A 17,807-nucleotide genomic window follows, 5' to 3' on the forward strand; every position below is an offset into this window, starting at 1 on the left:
TTTACAACAGCTTGAATACATTCAGATTAGGGAGATAATTTATAATTGGAACGGAGCTATATGTACACGATTCATTTTTCTTTTAAAACTGAAAAAGTGCCCAGGTAATTCAAGTAAAAAAATGGTTTACAATATATACTAGTTGTATATTGTAATTTCTCAACCAAAACGTCAAGGAAAGATAAAAAAAAATAAATACTTTTTCCCCCCACAGTGAAAGTGAGCTACTTCAGTTTTAAATGTGAAATTTATCATCTACCAAACGAAACAGATTTTGATAGGTTGCAATAAACATTGTTCATGGAATCCCATGAACATTCGAGCAAGAGAATGGTACAGAGGACTTCTCAAGGCAACGCCTGCAAATTTGAAGTATAATATCGTTGAAAGAAACAAGACTTGAGGGTGGCCGATGGCTTTCATTTCTTGAACAATACGTTTTAGTGTGGAAGGTAAAATATCCATGATATAAGGCACTAGCACACATTAATAAATAATTTATGAAATAAATTCTTATTCCAAATGAACAAAGATAATGTCAAGTTTGAATAAAATTAATAAATTGAAAGAATCTGAAATGCAACATTTGAAGCACAGGTTCAAGGTTTCTGAAAGCCACTTAGTGAGTTTATATTCACTTGAACAGACTGTAGATGAAAATGGGACAAAACTACATTATTCATTGGGATTTTTGGTAATCTGTACGAGGGGCGTGCAAGAAGTAATGCCCCTGACCCACTTCCCATAGCAGTAGAGCAATGAAACTTTATACAGTTATTAGTCTTTCTCTACATAAGAATCACTCAGAGTTATGCATTTCTCCCATCGTTTGATGGAGCTCTGGAGACCGTTTCTGTAGAACACCCCAGGTTGGCCCTCCAACCATGACGTGACTTCAGAAATCAAGGCTGCATCATCTAGGAAACGCTTTCCTTTCAAAAACAACTTCATGGCTGGGAAGAGGTAAAAGTCAGAGGCTGCAAGGTCAGCAGAGTAGGGAGAATGAGGGAAGGATTTCATAACCACACGCCCGTGCTTCTGATCTGGCAACATGCAAGTTGTGGACTGGAGCGTTGTCCTGCAGGAGGAAGGTACCTTTGCTGATCTTGCCCCACCTCTTGATTTTGATAGCTTCCCTTAATTTTCTCAAAAGTGAAGCATAATAAGCTCCTGTAATTGTGGTACCCTTTGCCAGAAAATCTGTCATCACTACTCCATCCTGGTTCCAGAAGACTGTGAGCATGACCTTGCCAACAGAGGGCTGCACCCTTGCCTTCTTTGGAGGTGGTGAGTCCAAGTGCTTCCACTGCATTGACTGGGTTTTGGTCTCTGGATCATAGTGATGAACCTAGGTTTCATCCAGTGTAATCAGTCTTTTGAAAAACTTTGACTCATCTTGGCACATCTCCAACTTCATCTTTGAGCACTACGCGTTCTTGCTTCTGGAATGGTGTGAGCACCCTGGGAATCCATCTGGCAGACACCTTATGCATATGGTCATGAATGATAGTTTCCACAGACCCTGTACTAATCTTGACATCTTGGGCTATTTGGGGAATAGTAATGCACTGATCTTCCAAAATGGCAGCCTCAACTTGACGGACAGATGCCTCATCAATAACAGAAGGGGGGGGGCAGGTCTGGGAGCTGTTTCCACAGACTTCCAGCGTTTTACAAGGTCATTTGATGGGGCATTATCACCATGTTTCTTTCCTTTCAAATACAAAAACCAGATCACTGCTCGACATTCAACAGGCTCCATTTCACACTTGACTCAGTTCAAACAAAAACCACAATTAGTTCAGAGCTGTAATTTGCCACATAACCCGTAGAGATATAAATCATTGCACATGCAAAATTTCAGCTAGATTAGACAACTGGAAGTGGGTCAGGGGCATTACTTATTGCACACCTTCTCGTATTTACATGAATGCTGGGATCTTACAGGTTTGAACCTATCAATCACATTTTTAGGTAATATACCATTCTTTGATAATCATAATGAACAATTTTGAAGTAGAGCATAATTTTGTCAAAGTGTATCATCATCTAGTCTTAAAAATATTCATCTTATCAAGGGTATCTTGGGTTTACTTTCGACAGTCTCATAATTCTTGCTTCTCTTATTTTGTCTTTTAGTCCTCATATTCAATGAGTAGTATTTCTGACAAAGGAGGAAGAATTGCTGTTTTTGGATTGGTATATATATATATTGATCTAACACTTATCATTGGTTAGATTTTTACCTTGAAGTAGTAATTTCTTTTAGCTCCCAACAGAGTGGCTTCATGCCTTGGTTGGGGTGATTTCCATTAAAAACACAAAAAATATAAAAATTCCTGACTCTTTATCAGCATTAGATATCATCCAACATGTAGACGCTTCTTGGGGCGAGATTTTGTAGTCAAATAAAGTTTTCAGATTTAAAAAAACAATGGTTTCAACTGATTTTTTTATCAAGTTTAATAAGTTACAATGGTAGCTTCCAAACCATGCAGTTGGAATTACCTGAATATTACTGAATTATTAAAAAAGCAAAACAAAAACTTTAATCATGTTAGCAGGTGAAAAATTCGGCCATCTTGTTTAAATCAAAACAGAAAATTAATTCCCTTTTGAACTGTGTCTTACGATCGCTTTCATCAAATTCTATGTTTTTGTTATTTTCTTTAATAAATAATTTTCTACTTTATCGATTTTCATAATTTTTGGATATAATCATCTTATAAATATGAGGAATACATAGATATGATCGTTTTCATGTGAAATTCAGTTTTACGATTTCCGAAATCTTGTCCTAATAGTGTAGAAGCGCCAACATTTATTACAGAAGGATCTGATCGACTTGAAATGTATTTAATACAAGCTAGAAAGGTCTATACTATTATATAGGCTTGCAATAAACCATGGACACTATCCTACAGTAATTTTTTTTATTATTCATTCATTTCTTCGTAATTTTTTTTTTTATTAACTTAAAACGGTTTTCTATGGCGACCTCTATATTTATAGCAGTGTTGTGACAACCTATCACGGGGGTAGGGAGTAGTAATTGACTACCGAATATATTCTGATTAGAGTTAATGAAAAAATATGTCTCCAGAAATAAATATATAAAATTGTTGACATTGTTTTTGTGTCATTTTGTAATATTATAGTTAATAAAAAATACATATTCAAATAATTAAAAAAAAAAAAATTATATATATATATATATATATATATATATATATATAGGGATGACCAAAAGAAATGAAGTATTGAAGATTGAAGACAAATGCTAGAGATAAATATTGGTATTTTTGAATACTGGTGGAGGGAAGAGCATTGAAAACGATAATAGAGTGTTAGCAACAAATGAATAGGATAAGAAATGCTTGGAAATGCTATTATAAAAGACAGTTAAATACAGAGTTTACACGGAAAAATCTAGAAGTTTCTAAAGCAGTATCTGGCTCAGTAGAACCCCAGGATATTGCATTAAAAATTAGTTAAAAAATAAAGTACAGTATATAATACACATGTATATAATCAAATAACAAAAAACACTGGAACGCCAGGCAAATACAGTAACCAGGGTCTGGAAAAACATCGTCTTCCACATCGTAACTTAAAAAAAACGTATCCTCGGGCCACCATATCCCAGGGTTCTACTGCATAAGAATTGAGAAACAAATGGTACAGGAAGCTGTGAGGAAGATTAAAAAGGGTAAGTCAGGCGAACACTCAGAAGTATTGAAGGTTGCAATTTAAACAGACATAGAGATCACAGACTTGACAAATCAAGTTATAAAAAATTATCCCCAATTAGTACAATAGTGACTTTTTACAAGGGTGAAGGGAAACACTAGATAGAAGTAGGCTTACACTTGATAGATCAGGTCCTGAAAATGATAGAGACAATAATTGAGCAGTATATAAAAAGTCAGGGAAACAAATAGAAAAAAAGTATCTGGGTAAGAAGAACCTGCATCTTGCCTTTATGAATCTGGAGAAAGGTTTAAGCAGAGAGTAAAGAGCTTTGCATAAACTAGAGGCAAACGAGTTGTTGGTGAATGTATAGAATTGCTCAAAGTTGTCTCAGAATTAACATGACATTTAGTGACAGCTTCAATATTAAAGAAGGAGTACATCACTTCTGCTTTTCATTTGTTTCTTGGAAAGATTGTCTAAATAGGTCCAGACAACTGGCATGGAACTCTTTAGACAATGTTTCTGATGATTTAGTACTTGCTTAGAAAACAATGGATGACCTACTTACCAAGTTAAAGACTTGGAGAAAGGCTATGGAAAGTAAGGTTACAACGAACAAAGTGATGATCAGTGATTATCATGTTGGAAGAAAACGAGGAAAGTTTTCCTCTGCTCTGCTTGTGGAAAATGAATCGGGTGCAATTCAAATTTTCCATGGTATTTATAAACAGTGGGTACACAAGAAGTGCAATGGAACTACTGGTAAGTTGAGAGAGGATAACCAGTTTGTGTGCAAGAAAGTAAGACAATGGAGATGGATGAGAACCCAGATGTGGAAAAAATATATCTGGATGGTGAAGCTATTGAGAAATTTTGTTACCTTGATGATAACAGAAGTAGGTGTTGGTGTGATAGCAAGAATTAAGAGTGGATGGAGTAGGTTCAGGTAGTTTTTGCCATTACTAATCAGCAGAGCGTTACCAGTGCTGAGCAAAGGCAGAGTTTATTAGGTATGTGTACACAGTATAATGATATATAGGTCTAGGACAACAGAATATTGTTATCATTGTTTTGACTCTCGAGTATATATCCGACACAGTTAATCAACCAAGAACTACATCACTATATAAAAGCATATAAGATATCAATGGATGCACACTAGAGTCAAAACAATGAAAAGAATATTCTATTGTCATAGCCCTACTGATATATGGATGCGAAAGATGGTCAGTGAGAATTGAAGATATGCATTGCATGGAGAAAAATATGATGGATGTGTAAAAAGAGTCTTAAAGACAAGACTAGTTCTGATGACTCCAGAAGATTAAATCTGAACAGTATAGGGAGATGTCTGCAAAACAGGAGACTTTGGTGGTATAATCATATTGAAATAATGAGCAAGAGTTTTTGGGTTAGATGCACTAAAGTTGAGGTAGCAGGTTCAGTTCACAGAGAGATCAAGGAAAACATGGAAGTGATAAAAACGGACGTAATGTGGGGAAAGAGGGATAAACACAAAGACCTAGCCAGAGATAGGTTACTTTAGAAGTCGATTTCTTAAAACTATCCAATACATGCTAGCATGTAACTCGGATGCTAAACCATATATGATGCTGATTATAATCACATTGGTCAATTATTTAGAAATTATTACTTTTGACAAGAGAACATTCTTTGACTGTGGTATTTTTTTTATTACTAAAGTGATAAACATTCATAGCTTGAAACAATGCTTACACTTACATTGTAAACAAACTAATACAAAACCACAAGAAACAAATGATACACTGTTCTATAGTTTACATTTTTGCTGTAGATCAAACAAGAACAATGGTAAAAATAATTTGATAATTACTTTCAAGCAATACGTAATATATATTTATGAAAATTAAAATTTATATTTTTGGCTTGGGATAATTATGTGTCAATTCTTTCTTTTGGCAATCTTATTGCTTTACTAACAGGCAATTGTTGCGTTTATGGTTAACAAATGAGTTGAAACCGCCATCTTAAAGATAGAAAAGCTGTTCTCAGCTTAATGGTTACATTTCGTATAAACAATAACATGGGAAAGCTGAAATGTCAGAATAATTTGCAACCACAAAGAAAAGCTAGTGAAAACAAAACAACTTTTGTTCCAATTTAAAAATGTTTGTATATAAAAAAAAAATCTTTAATGTACGTACTTGTCACTGCATGAAGATGTCATCTTCCAAAAATCACGTAAATCGATCAAGTATTTTTTTTTATTTAAAAAAAAAAAAAAAAAAATTATAATATATATATATATCACACATTTTAGCGAAGAATTGCTTCATGCCATCTTGTTTTCGAAGGATACGCTACTAACGACACCTGCCGGAAATATAGGATCAACAAGGGCAGACAATCGACTTTTCTTAAATGTCGAAAACACTTTTTTTATAATATAAATACAAAATAATAAATTACCATAACGACTTCTTTTCCTGTTTTTCATGTTTGCTTATTAAAGTCTGTTTTCAAACGAAAAAAAAAGTGTTTTCGACATTCTTTTTATTAAAAGCAGTCAATTTATTTATTAGATAAGTTAATTTATTATATTGTATTAGAAAAAAGTGTTTTCGATATTTATAAAAAATAAAAAATAAAAGAAAAACAGGGTTTTGCCATTTTTGTTTCCAAGTCGATTGTCTGTGCTTGTTGATACTATATTTCCGGCAGGTGTCGTTAGTAGCGTATCATTCGAAAACAAGATGGCGTGAAGCAATTCTTCGCTAAAATATCTGATAATATTTGATTTTCTTAAATATAAAAAAAAATTACTTGATCGATTTACGTGATTTTTGGAATATGACCTCTTCATGCAGTGACAAGTACGTACATTATAAAGATTTTTTTCAGATTTTTCTTGTAAAAAATTTGTTTTCGGCCCAATTATAGACAAGCACCGAAAATTACACAGAACTAATACTAATTAGAATTCCACAAAACTTTGTAGAAGGGGAGGGTGATTAAGAATGGATTCTATTAATTATAGTGTAGATCCAAGTAATATGGTGAATCCAGGATTTTTTTATTTTATCTATTTTTATGGATCTTAAAAAAAAATACGAATATATTTAGGATGAGATGATTGCATGTGTAATATCATTTTGGATAAACAAAATTTAAATATGATTTTATAGGAAGGACAGTTTTTGTTTTGTTTTTATACTCAGGGTTCTACGGACAAATTTATCTTATATATAATACTTGCGTTTATGGTGATTAAATGAGTTAAAGCCTTTAACTCATTTAATCACCATAAACGCAACAATTACTTATTAGTAAAGTAATAAGATTGCAAAAAGTCAAAGATATTTTTCATTTTTATAAATGTGTGTGCGTGTAATAGTTCAGAGTCGTAGACGAAACACGTGTCAGTGGATAATTATATTTTAAATATATATTGCTGGCTGCTCCCCATTTGGGGTACCAATTTGCGAAAAGGGAAAAATTATTCCCAACTCGCATTTAGATAAAAATGCACTTTCGTATAAATAATTAAATACATTCAAAAACAGGACGGACGGACGGACGGACGGACGGACGGACGCACACACACACACACACACACACACACACACACACACACACACACACACTAATCAATTGGATTGATCCCGAGTAATTAAATTTTCCTTCATTATAATGTAATTAATGGTTTATTCATAAAGTGTTAAAGGATTTATTTTAAATCTTTATTCAAAACCGTTTTTAAATTAAATTAGTCCCAAAAAGACAGCTTTTAGTTCGGTTCCTGCAGAGATTTTATTTTTTATTTATTTTCTTTTTTTTTTTGTAATTTAGTTAGTATTATTCATTTTACTACATCCAGCAAAGAGACCACTATGCCAAATTTTGGGCATTAAATACTTATTTAATACGATTACTAATAATAGTATAGTGCGTACCTGTACCTTCTCATGACAGTTACGTCAAAAGCGTTTCAGCAGAGCTACGGACAAATTTATCTTAGTTGACCTTTAATAACTAAATATTTTCGTTCACTTGTAGATAGAAAAGTTACAAGCCAAACCCACGTAATTTTTGGAATATGATATCTTTATTCAGTGAGGAGTAGGAGTACGTATATCAAAGATTTATTTATTTATTTTTTTTTTAATAAATAATTCTGTAACGAATTTTATGTTGAGAAGTGAAGGTATAAACATTCGAAATTTCTTAAGATGTTTTTTTTTTTTTAAACAGTCTTTGTTAAGGAAAAAAATAAAATAAAAATATTTTTCACTCTTTGTGCTTTAGTAGATTGTCGGGTGCTACTGCAGAGAGTGATCCGCGCTATTTTTTAAAATCGTATTTCCAAGTTTAATTAAAATTTTATGGGTTTTTTTTTTTTATTCAATTGTAAGGTTAAAGTACAGAATTGGTACAAAACACCCTCCTCTCTCCATGTTAAGAATGGCTTTTTAAATAATAACGTTATTATTTCAGCACGGCAGTACGGCACTCTGCACGAGTACAGACTGTCGGAGGGGGGGGGGGAAGAAATAAAAAAAAATACACAATCGCCAAAAGATAAACGTTTTATTATTAGTCCACACACACACACACACACACACACACACACACACACACACACACACACACACACACACACACACACACACACACACTCGCAAATGTGACTATTTCATTCATTACGTAATGCCCCCTGTTTTTTTTTTTTTTTTTTTATTTCAAGTTATGGAGTGTAAGAAGAAAAAAATCTGTAGCAACCACTATGCCCGGCCAAAACAAATGCCTAAGAGAAACATTTCACACCGATCACAGTTTTGATACACCGATAATAACGATAAGAAACATGGCGTTGTGATGTGACCACTTAAAACAAAAGGAACTATATTCCACTCTCTTTCGTATGGATACAGTGAACAGGCTGGACCGTTTGAGAAAGCCTATATATAAGAATTTGCCCGCCAAAATCAAATCACTTTTCCCTCCAAATTCTCAATAACAGACAGCACGTACTCGAGGAGACTCCTATTTAGACGTAAAACAGCATCGCCAAGAATGCCACAGAGCAGCCAAAGTTTTCTCCTCAATTTCTCAAGTGTCAACACGTGTTCGAGTAAACTTCGTCCCAGGAGACGTACAAACACTCGTTATGATTTTGCGTGCTACAGACATGAATTTTTCAATACCCAACGTGGAAAGTTACCACATAACGAAAATTTAAAGCTCCTTTTGAATATTCTTATTTCGAACTACTGTTCTTAGGATACGAACACGCACACACACGTTCTCTTATTTGATTTATGGACTGTTCGGGTTTGTATTACTGTACACATAGATTCGAAAAAGTTGTCAAAAAAACAAATATATAACAAATAAATGTTATCAAAGGCAAGATAAATTACTTTTCTACCAAACTGGATATAATTTTCGTGTTTTTATTCAATTTAACATGTTTATTCAGCTCGAAAAGCATACAGTGTTTACCGATGTATTGGAAAATTTAAAATGGCGGCCGACTCTCTCTTTAACACGGTAAGTTCGGAAAAAGGTGTAATAAATAAACTAGACAAAATACTGTTAGAAATTTGCTCAATATATGTTACCGTGACATAACTTGACATATATTCGGTGGTTTTTTAATAGTATTTTGTCTAGTTTATTATTTATAACACCTTTTCCCGAACTTACCGTGTTAAGAGAGAGTCGGCCGGCCGCCATTTTAAATTTCACAATACATCGGTAAACACTGTATGCTTTTTGAGCTGAATAAACATGTTAAATTGAATAAAAACACGAAAATTATATCCAGTTTGGTAGAAAAGTAATTTATCTTGCCTTTGATAACATTTATTTGTTATATATTTGTTTTTTGACAACTTTTTCGAATCTATGTGTACAGTAATACAAACCCGCCTCGTGTTATTCTCACAAAATCCTTACTTCATTATGAACATTCTACACAAGAAAACAATTTAAATCAATATTTCTTACACGTGAATAAATGTTGTTTATTTCATGTTAATACTACAATTTCGTGTTCTTTGTCGAGTGTCGTTATTTTCTTTATTTTTTATGTAAAGATGTGGATTGGTGAAACCTATCAATGTATCGGCGATCCCGCAGATACACTCCTACTTTTGACTTTATTAAAGTTGAAACACACGCAACCACGATCCTAAAAATTGATAAATCCCGATCATAAATTGGTTATCCTACCGATCTCATATCCTATAAGTGATTGTGCCTTAAAAATATCAATAGTATTTGATGAATCAAATTATGGAATAATACTAAAAAAAAAACAAAAAAAAAAACAAGCAAAAACAAAACATCTTGTACAAGCTGGTTTTCTAGAAAAGTATTTCCGGATTGTTTTGTGTCCTCCATTCACAGGTTGACACTCCTTAACAAAACCAGAAGTTGTTGAATGAACAGAACTTGCCTTTTTTTCTCGTCTGATCCTGATTTCGGTATTTTTTTTTTTTTTAGATGAGGTCCACCTTCACAATTTTCTTTTAAATGACACCTTTTCTAGGTTTTCGACCATGTTGAATACGAAAATCGCATTGAAATTTTGCAGAAATTAGTTATCGAGATATAAAAAGTTGCATTATGCATTGTATTCTTTGGCGCCCATCTTTTTACGCGCGTGCAGTGTCAGTCATAGATGAGTAGATTTGTTTATGGCGCGTGCACGCGCGTAAAAAGATGGCCGCTAAAGAATACAATGCATCATACAACTTTTTATATCTCGATAGCTACTTATTTCTGCAAAGTTTTAATGCGATTTTCGTATTCAGCATAGTCGAAAACCTAGAAAAGTTATTTAAAAGAAAATTGTGGAGGTGGACCGAATCTGAAAATTTACCTTGATTTCTATTTAAATAGATATTTTGACATCAAAGCACTAAAGCAGCATGCGGTGAAAGAAAAAAAAAAAAAAAAAAAAATTCAACCATACTGAAAAATAATACAAGAGTAAAAATTACTTGTAATGTTTTCAGTTAAGTGATCTTCACTAGTCAGCCTGATTTCACTTTATACTATATTTTCCTCAGTAGGGAGGAAGTAAATAAAGAGCTACCTCTGCCGGTTTTTCATATCAGCCGACACCCTTTTTTATTGGCATAAGGTATGGCCCAGCTTGCTAGTAGGTGGTGTGGTGCACCCTTTCAGGTAGTACCTTCTCCTTTGGAAAGGTGATCGTAGTTTATTGCTAATAACCCAAAGTCCTCTCCCCAGAGGAATGTTGATGGGCCAGTTCTTAACTATTTTTTTTTTCAACCCAGCCAGAGTGTACCTTAAGGATAGGCAAGTTTTTTTGGGTTTTTTTTTCCGGCATTTTTGCCACATCCATTTTGATGGGAAACAAGTAAATAAAAGCCGTTCTCAGGAATACAATAACTCAGTTTGATTTCTCAGGCCAGCAGCAGTTGTTGGAGCATCCCATCTAGGAGAATTTTCGTATATTTAGTACATAACGTCTGTCCATTTCTGTCTGTCCGCCCTTCCTCTCTCTCTCTCTCTATATATATATATATAACTACTTCATTTACTCACATAAAATTAATATACAAAAGTATAGATTTATGCGTAAACTTTAAGTATTTACTTCAAAAGTGCTCAATATGTAGGTAGAGCTAGTTAGTAATTTATAAAATATATATGGATGAAATGCAGAATATTCAGTGTAGCTTAATCGCCATATATATTTTAAAAATTACTGATATATATATATGTATATATATATATTTTCTTTATCTTATATATAACCTAATAGTTTTGCTTGTGTTCCCTATAAGAAATTTTGAGAATCTACACAAAATCTAAGTGTATTCTTATATAAAATTCACAGAAGACAATGGGAGTGGTTCTAAATTTTGTGAAAACAAACTTATCCTGAAAAGGGTAACTTTTCTACTTTAATGTGAATCAACTTGCCCTTTTCAGAACAACTCAACAACTACACCCACATTCTGTCCTTCCCCAACCACTTAATCTTCAGCTTGCTTAACAGTCCACCAACCCTCAGTAATTTCTACTTCAACCAGACTTTCCCGTGATATTGACAGCTGAAGAAATCCTTTCATTAACTGGATCTTTATGGTGCATAAAACTTATTTCTTATTTACACATTTAAGTTCTTTTGTTTGTCTACCTTTTACATTGCCTTATTTGTTTTATATCTTTAAATAATTGTAACACTGATCATCACCATCAGCCTCTCCGCAACACTTACATAGAATGAAAGTAGTTTATTTGATCAAACAAAAGTTTATAACTAGTGAGATAACGGTTTGGATATATCGAGAATGTTAAGATTATATTTACCAGCTTATCACTGCAGCGATATTAGACATGGCGCTTATAGTGGAGAATCCAGTTTATTCAAATGTGAGGGGACTTTTAGTTAGATTTTGATTTAAAAAAGGTTAAATAAAATTCAGTTAATAATTTTGGGACAAAAAAAAATTACATCCCTAAATGTCACTGGAGTTGAAACTTACTTTTAAAAGAAATGTAGTGGTAATAACTCCAATAACAACAGCAAGTAAGTATCTCAAAATTATTTGATATTTGTGACTCAAAATGCTGGATACATTGGATCAAATACTCAATTTTGATTGGTTCCCTATATTGAACTTCAGTCAATCAGAAGGAATCTCTGAGAGCTGACCACCTATTCCTATTTAAAGAATCACATTCACACTTTTAAAACAAATAGACAGCAAAAAGGCAAAGTTGCCCAACGAATTTTTGTCACTTAAAAACTTGCAAACAAAACCTGCCATAGTCTTTGGCTATTGGCGTATCAGTACGTGAACAACTTTGAAAGATAGCGACACTTCATCACATGAACTTACTTTCTAAAAATGATATAAACTTCTTCCTACATATAAAAATATAAAATTTCTCTCGTAAAGATTCCTGGACTTGTAACATTTCCTTTGTCTTGACGTTTGGACTTTTATATATAACCCTTTCTTTGTCGATACATGAACATTCAATAACTTTGTAGAGTTGGAGGTGAGGGCAGTTTTTTTTTTTTTTTTTTTTTTTTTTTTTTTTTTTTTTTTTAAATCGCCATTAGTATCCATCCAACTGGCTTTGTTTGATAAGAAAATGGTCACCAGGCTTCAGTTTTTTGTTTGTTTGTTTGTTTTTTTAAACTGACTTCTTCCTACACTTTAAATTAACTGTTGAATAAGAGTTTCACTAATGCAAAATATCATCTGGAAAGAATTATGATATACAATTATAATAAGGCAGGTTGGTTCGGCTGACGTGTATACATTACAGAAATGAAATTGACTCTGGTCTTTCGTCTTGCCTTTTGTCAAAGCCATGACGAAAGGTGATCAAAGAAATATGATGTTTTGTCAGCATCGCTCGAAGTCTGATCTAAGCGACGTTTTCGAAAGGACTGTTCATAAATGGGTGTGAAGGGAAAACATGCACACATGCATATAGTCTTATAATTACTATGCGATTAATTATATTTAGCTACAAAAGAAAATAGCTCTTAATTATGCAATTGCTGAAATGTAATTAAATTCTTTAACATCTGTCACTTGTTGAACGAAGATATTAAATAAAGTTGAGAAAATATAAAAAATTTAAAATCAGACTCATTTATTCTGTGTATTTCTGACAATATTTTCATTTTTTTTTCTCCAACTTTTGACATATTTTCGGGAGTTAAAAGGGTAAGAGCACCATGGCACCATGTTTGTTTTAGTTTTTACTAAAGCGCTCAGCACAATTTGCATTCCACGCTTAAAACTTATTTGGAAATCGGTTAAAACACCAAAAATTTATCCAGATAGGTAGAAGAGTAACTTATCTTGCTTTTCGCAACATTTGTTATATATTTGTTTCTTTACCACTTTTTCGTACTTCGGTCTATTGTAAAACAAATCTGAAATAACTTACAAATTTTGGTGGTTTCCAGAAACTGGAAGCAGGCATTTTTAATTTTATTATTTATTTTATATGTAATCAGCTCATCGTATTTTGAGAGAAAAAAAAAATAGGGCAGTTTAGAATCCAAAAGCAAATTAATTGTCTTCATTTTAGGAGAGTTTCGCCTGGGAAGGAAAGAATTAACACCTCCTCTCCATGTCAAGAATGTTTTTTTTTTTTTTTTTTTTTAATTTGCTTGGAGATGTCAAACTGCACAAGTGCCAAAAGCGCTTTAAAAATACTTAACAACAACAAAATAGTACAAGCAGATAGGTAGAAAAATACCTTTTATTGCCTTTGGTAACAGTTATTTGTTGACTGTTTTTGTCACTTTTTTCTGTCAGAAATTCGTGGCAATCACTAAATAAGGATTTATAGAGATTTTAAAATCAGAACGTAACTACAACGTTTGTAAACAATACTTCTATGTGTATCAATCAATAAAACTTGCCGATGAACCCGAGAAATGCGTACAATACATAGTATGTATTGTATTACAAGCAAAAAGTGAGAGGTTATAGGAATGGGGGGGGGGGAGCCGGGAGAACACTTGTTAACAGATTTTGATATTTCAAGTGAAAGATCCCCTCTCCCTCTAGAAAATATAAATTTGAGAATTAAAAACGTTTTGATTGAAGATGAAAAAGAAAATGGTAGCTGAACAGTAACACTCTTCTACAATCCTAACCCAAAATAAAATTTAGTTTTAGGCGATTACTGAAAAACTTGGAAATAAATAAGAACTGAGATCAGTTTAGCATGTAAATTTAATGTAAAATGGTTCATTTCTTGACTATCATAGCATTTTAGGACAGTTAATTTTTTTTTTTTTTTTTTTTTTGCTATGAGAGATAGTCCGGTTTTTTTTTGTGTGTGTGTGTGTGTGGGTTGATGAAGGTTCTAGGTTTTTTGGACGAAAAAAAAAAAAAAAAAATTTTTAGTGATGAATTAATCTAGAAATGTATCCACCCCCCCAAAAAGTAATATAAATAAATAAAATAAAAATTTAAGTATTATTTCATGACCCTTCAAAATTTGGAAACATTTAAAACTTGAAACAGAAAGTAATTTCTGACGTAGCGAATTCGCATGTATTAAATTAATTGAATCTAGTTACATTCAATAATTTTGTAGAAATTAAACGAACATTATCTTTAAAAATTATAGCTTTATAACAATTTGGGTGAATTTGCTCAAAAGAGAACTCACAAAAACTACTTTAAGTAAAGTTTTAGTTTACCAAAGGAGGCGCCTTGCGTCATGTGAAAGAATAAAGGTTGGTGTGATTTAAGAAAAAACATTTAATGTTTAAGCTAATTCGAACTGTACAAAAGTTAAATTCAAACAGAAATTAACTGGAAAAAAAAAATTAGTAAAATAAATAATTAACTGAAATCTAATAATGACAATGTTAAAAAACAAGGAGTTTACTTTTTAATCAATTTCTGCGAAGAAAAAGTTTTCGTTTAAACACGCTAAAGGAAGTGATTCATGGAAAGAAGGTTGGCTATTTCACCTGTGCCGTGCGCAGTCGGTGATTAAACTTAAATGTCAATGTTTGAGGAAGCAATAATTTAATGTTTAGGATATGTAGGTTCGAAACTGTCAAAATGTATTAGGTAATTTAGCATTACATGTAGGAACATGTAGATATTTACAGAAAGAAAACGATAATACAAGGTTTAAGGATCATATGACATTTTTTTTTTTTTTTTTTTTTTTTTTTTTTTTTTTTTACATCTTTAAATGGCCGACAGTGCTCAGAAAAACTCTCATTAGGCAATATTAGTATTAAATTAATAATACTATTAACATTTTAGAGGACCTTAATTAAAAAAGAAAAACATTTGAGCTTTAAAGTAAAAAAATAATAAAAAGGTGAGAAAAAGAAAAATATAAGAAACGTGTACTTATGCAGAGAAGGTGTCGTGACTCGTGCTATATATTTAAAAAAAAAATAGTATTTTCAAGTTAAGTTCAAGTTTTACGGTATATTTTATTTATTAAATTGTTGGGCGAAAGTACAGGATTGGTTACAAAACACCTTCCTCCTCATGTTAAGAATGGGTTTCTAAATAGCGTTATTATTTTAGCACGGCACCTTCTTTGCGTAAGTGCCAAGAAAAGTATAACCACTTACATCAGAAGGTGTAATGTCGTAACATTCGGCGATTTTCATATATAGTTCCTTGACGTTAGTAAATCCAGATATTATCCCGACGGGGCTGCCGTGCGCTTGTTGACATTGAAAGGAAAGTTTTGGCTTCGGCGGAGTCGGCGGCGAAGAAGAACTGTCCGACTGTGGACTTGAGGGCGGAACGCCATTTTTACCTTTCTCATTAGGGTTAGCCATTTGAGACGATGAATCGTTTACATTAGATGAGACCTGACCGGGAGGAGATGGTTCTGCCGGCAGAATATCCTTCTTATTTTTTCTCCCAAACAGTGGCATGGTTATTGTTTTTATTTGTCCGACGGGTATATGTGTGTGTGTGCGTGACTATTATTCAATACTTTGTTTTTACTTTAAAAAAAATAAATAAAAGTAAAAACCTACCTGTCTACAAGTCTACCTACCTGTTTTGTTTTTTTTAAGAAAAGAAAAAAAAAAGAGAGAGAGAAAAAAACCCACCCTCGCTAATTAGTTTTGTTCACACACACACTTGACGTGCAGACAAGAGTGTGTGTGTGTGTGAGTGTGTATTATTTTAAAAGAAAAGTAACGGTTTCTTCTTTTGTAATTTCAATTATTTGATGATATGGAAGCTCGAGGCTAGTTTGTGAAAGATATCGGGGGACGGTGAGAAAAAGGGGTGCAATGAATATAGCTCGGTAGTGACAATCACCTAGCGATCAGGCATAGCGCGTTCTCACAGGTTACAACAAAGCTGTTGCTTGGATGAAAGTAGTTGGTCACTCGCACTTGCGCGCAACCTAACTTAGAGGATGAGGTGTCGTGACTCTCAGGCAACAAACATTTTTTAAATATCTTCTAGTCTGACGTCAGTTTCTATATTGTCAATGTCAATGTTGATTTAATTTATTTTCCCTTATTTAATTACATAAATACAGTTTAATTTAAATCAAATCACTACTTTAACTTTAATTTTAATTTAAATATATTTGAAAAAAAAAAAAATCTTGTTAAAATTGATTTTATTATGCAATCGAGTTTCGTGTTTTACTTTACCTGGCGTAGGTAACGCTTACCTAGCACACGTTCGCCTAGGCTCATTTTGACAGAAGGTCTTGTTCGCTGGGTTCCTGGCCCCTTTTGTTTGAATGAATTATGGCTAGGTTCAGTTTTAGGACGTATATATTCCCACTGCCGATCGCAAAAGTGGCCTCTATCAGGAAATGCTGAAGGATCTATTTCCCACTATTTTTTATATCAAATTAGAATGCCCCTCCCCCTCGGGGGAGCTGGTTTTCCCCACATTCCGGCCTTGTATCCAGCGTTGTGGAGTCGGATGGTAAAAGTCCGACTCTGATTCTGACTCCTAGAATGCCGACTCCGACTCCTTTGATATCTTCGACTCTGACTCCGACTCCTTGACCTCTATGTCGAAATCTATTTTGCAGAACCATATACCAGCCTCCCACACCTATTCAGCAAGCATTTTATAAATACTTTTCATGTATATTATTTTTTTACGTTTAACATTCATTTGTATGATAAATATACTCACATATACACTAGGCACCGCAAAAACTGGGGGGGGGGGGGCAAATAAGTACTTTTTGATGGACCGTCTTTTTAAAAATCTACTAAAAATCAGGTAATTATCCAATCAATACGAAATTTTCAGCGATTATTAAGAGAAGAATGAACTTTATAACAGTGTACTTATTTTTCATAAACGATATTTATATATATATTTTTTTTTTGTTTACAACCCCCCCCCTTGTTTGGAGGGGGTTCCAAATATGCTTAAAATAATCATCTGAAACTGAACAAAACATATTGTGTTGTTGTAAGGGACAGGATTATAGATTTAAAAAAAAAAAAAAATGTTTGCATACCTTATTTTGACGTCTGAATATCAGAACTTCGATTGTGTTTAATTATCCCGCTTTTGAGTTTTGAAGTGTGAAATTCGGTGAATATGTTAAGTAAAATAATTAATTTAAGTTAAGCAAAACAAAACAAA

The 17,807-nt window shown here is 33.0% G+C and overlaps 1 protein-coding gene across 1 annotated transcript in view; it reads right to left on the bottom strand.

The window, feature by feature from the left end:
* LOC145255694 (PDZ domain-containing protein GIPC3-like) overlaps positions 1-16,643 on the bottom strand; it is a 205,656-nt gene extending 189,013 nt beyond the window's left edge. Inside the window, exon 1 of the mRNA XM_080114272.1 lies at positions 15,797-16,643. Coding sequence (XP_079970398.1) covers positions 15,797-16,108 — 312 coding nt within the window. The 5' untranslated portion in view covers positions 16,109-16,643. The remainder of the gene's footprint in view (positions 1-15,796) is intronic.
* Between the last annotated feature and the right edge of the window lie 1,164 nt (positions 16,644-17,807).

This window comes from Euprymna scolopes, chromosome 3 (assembly GCF_053919585.1).
Source record: "Euprymna scolopes isolate OS-2025 chromosome 3, ASM5391958v1, whole genome shotgun sequence".
Classification (NCBI taxonomy): Eukaryota; Metazoa; Mollusca; class Cephalopoda; order Sepiida; family Sepiolidae; genus Euprymna; species Euprymna scolopes.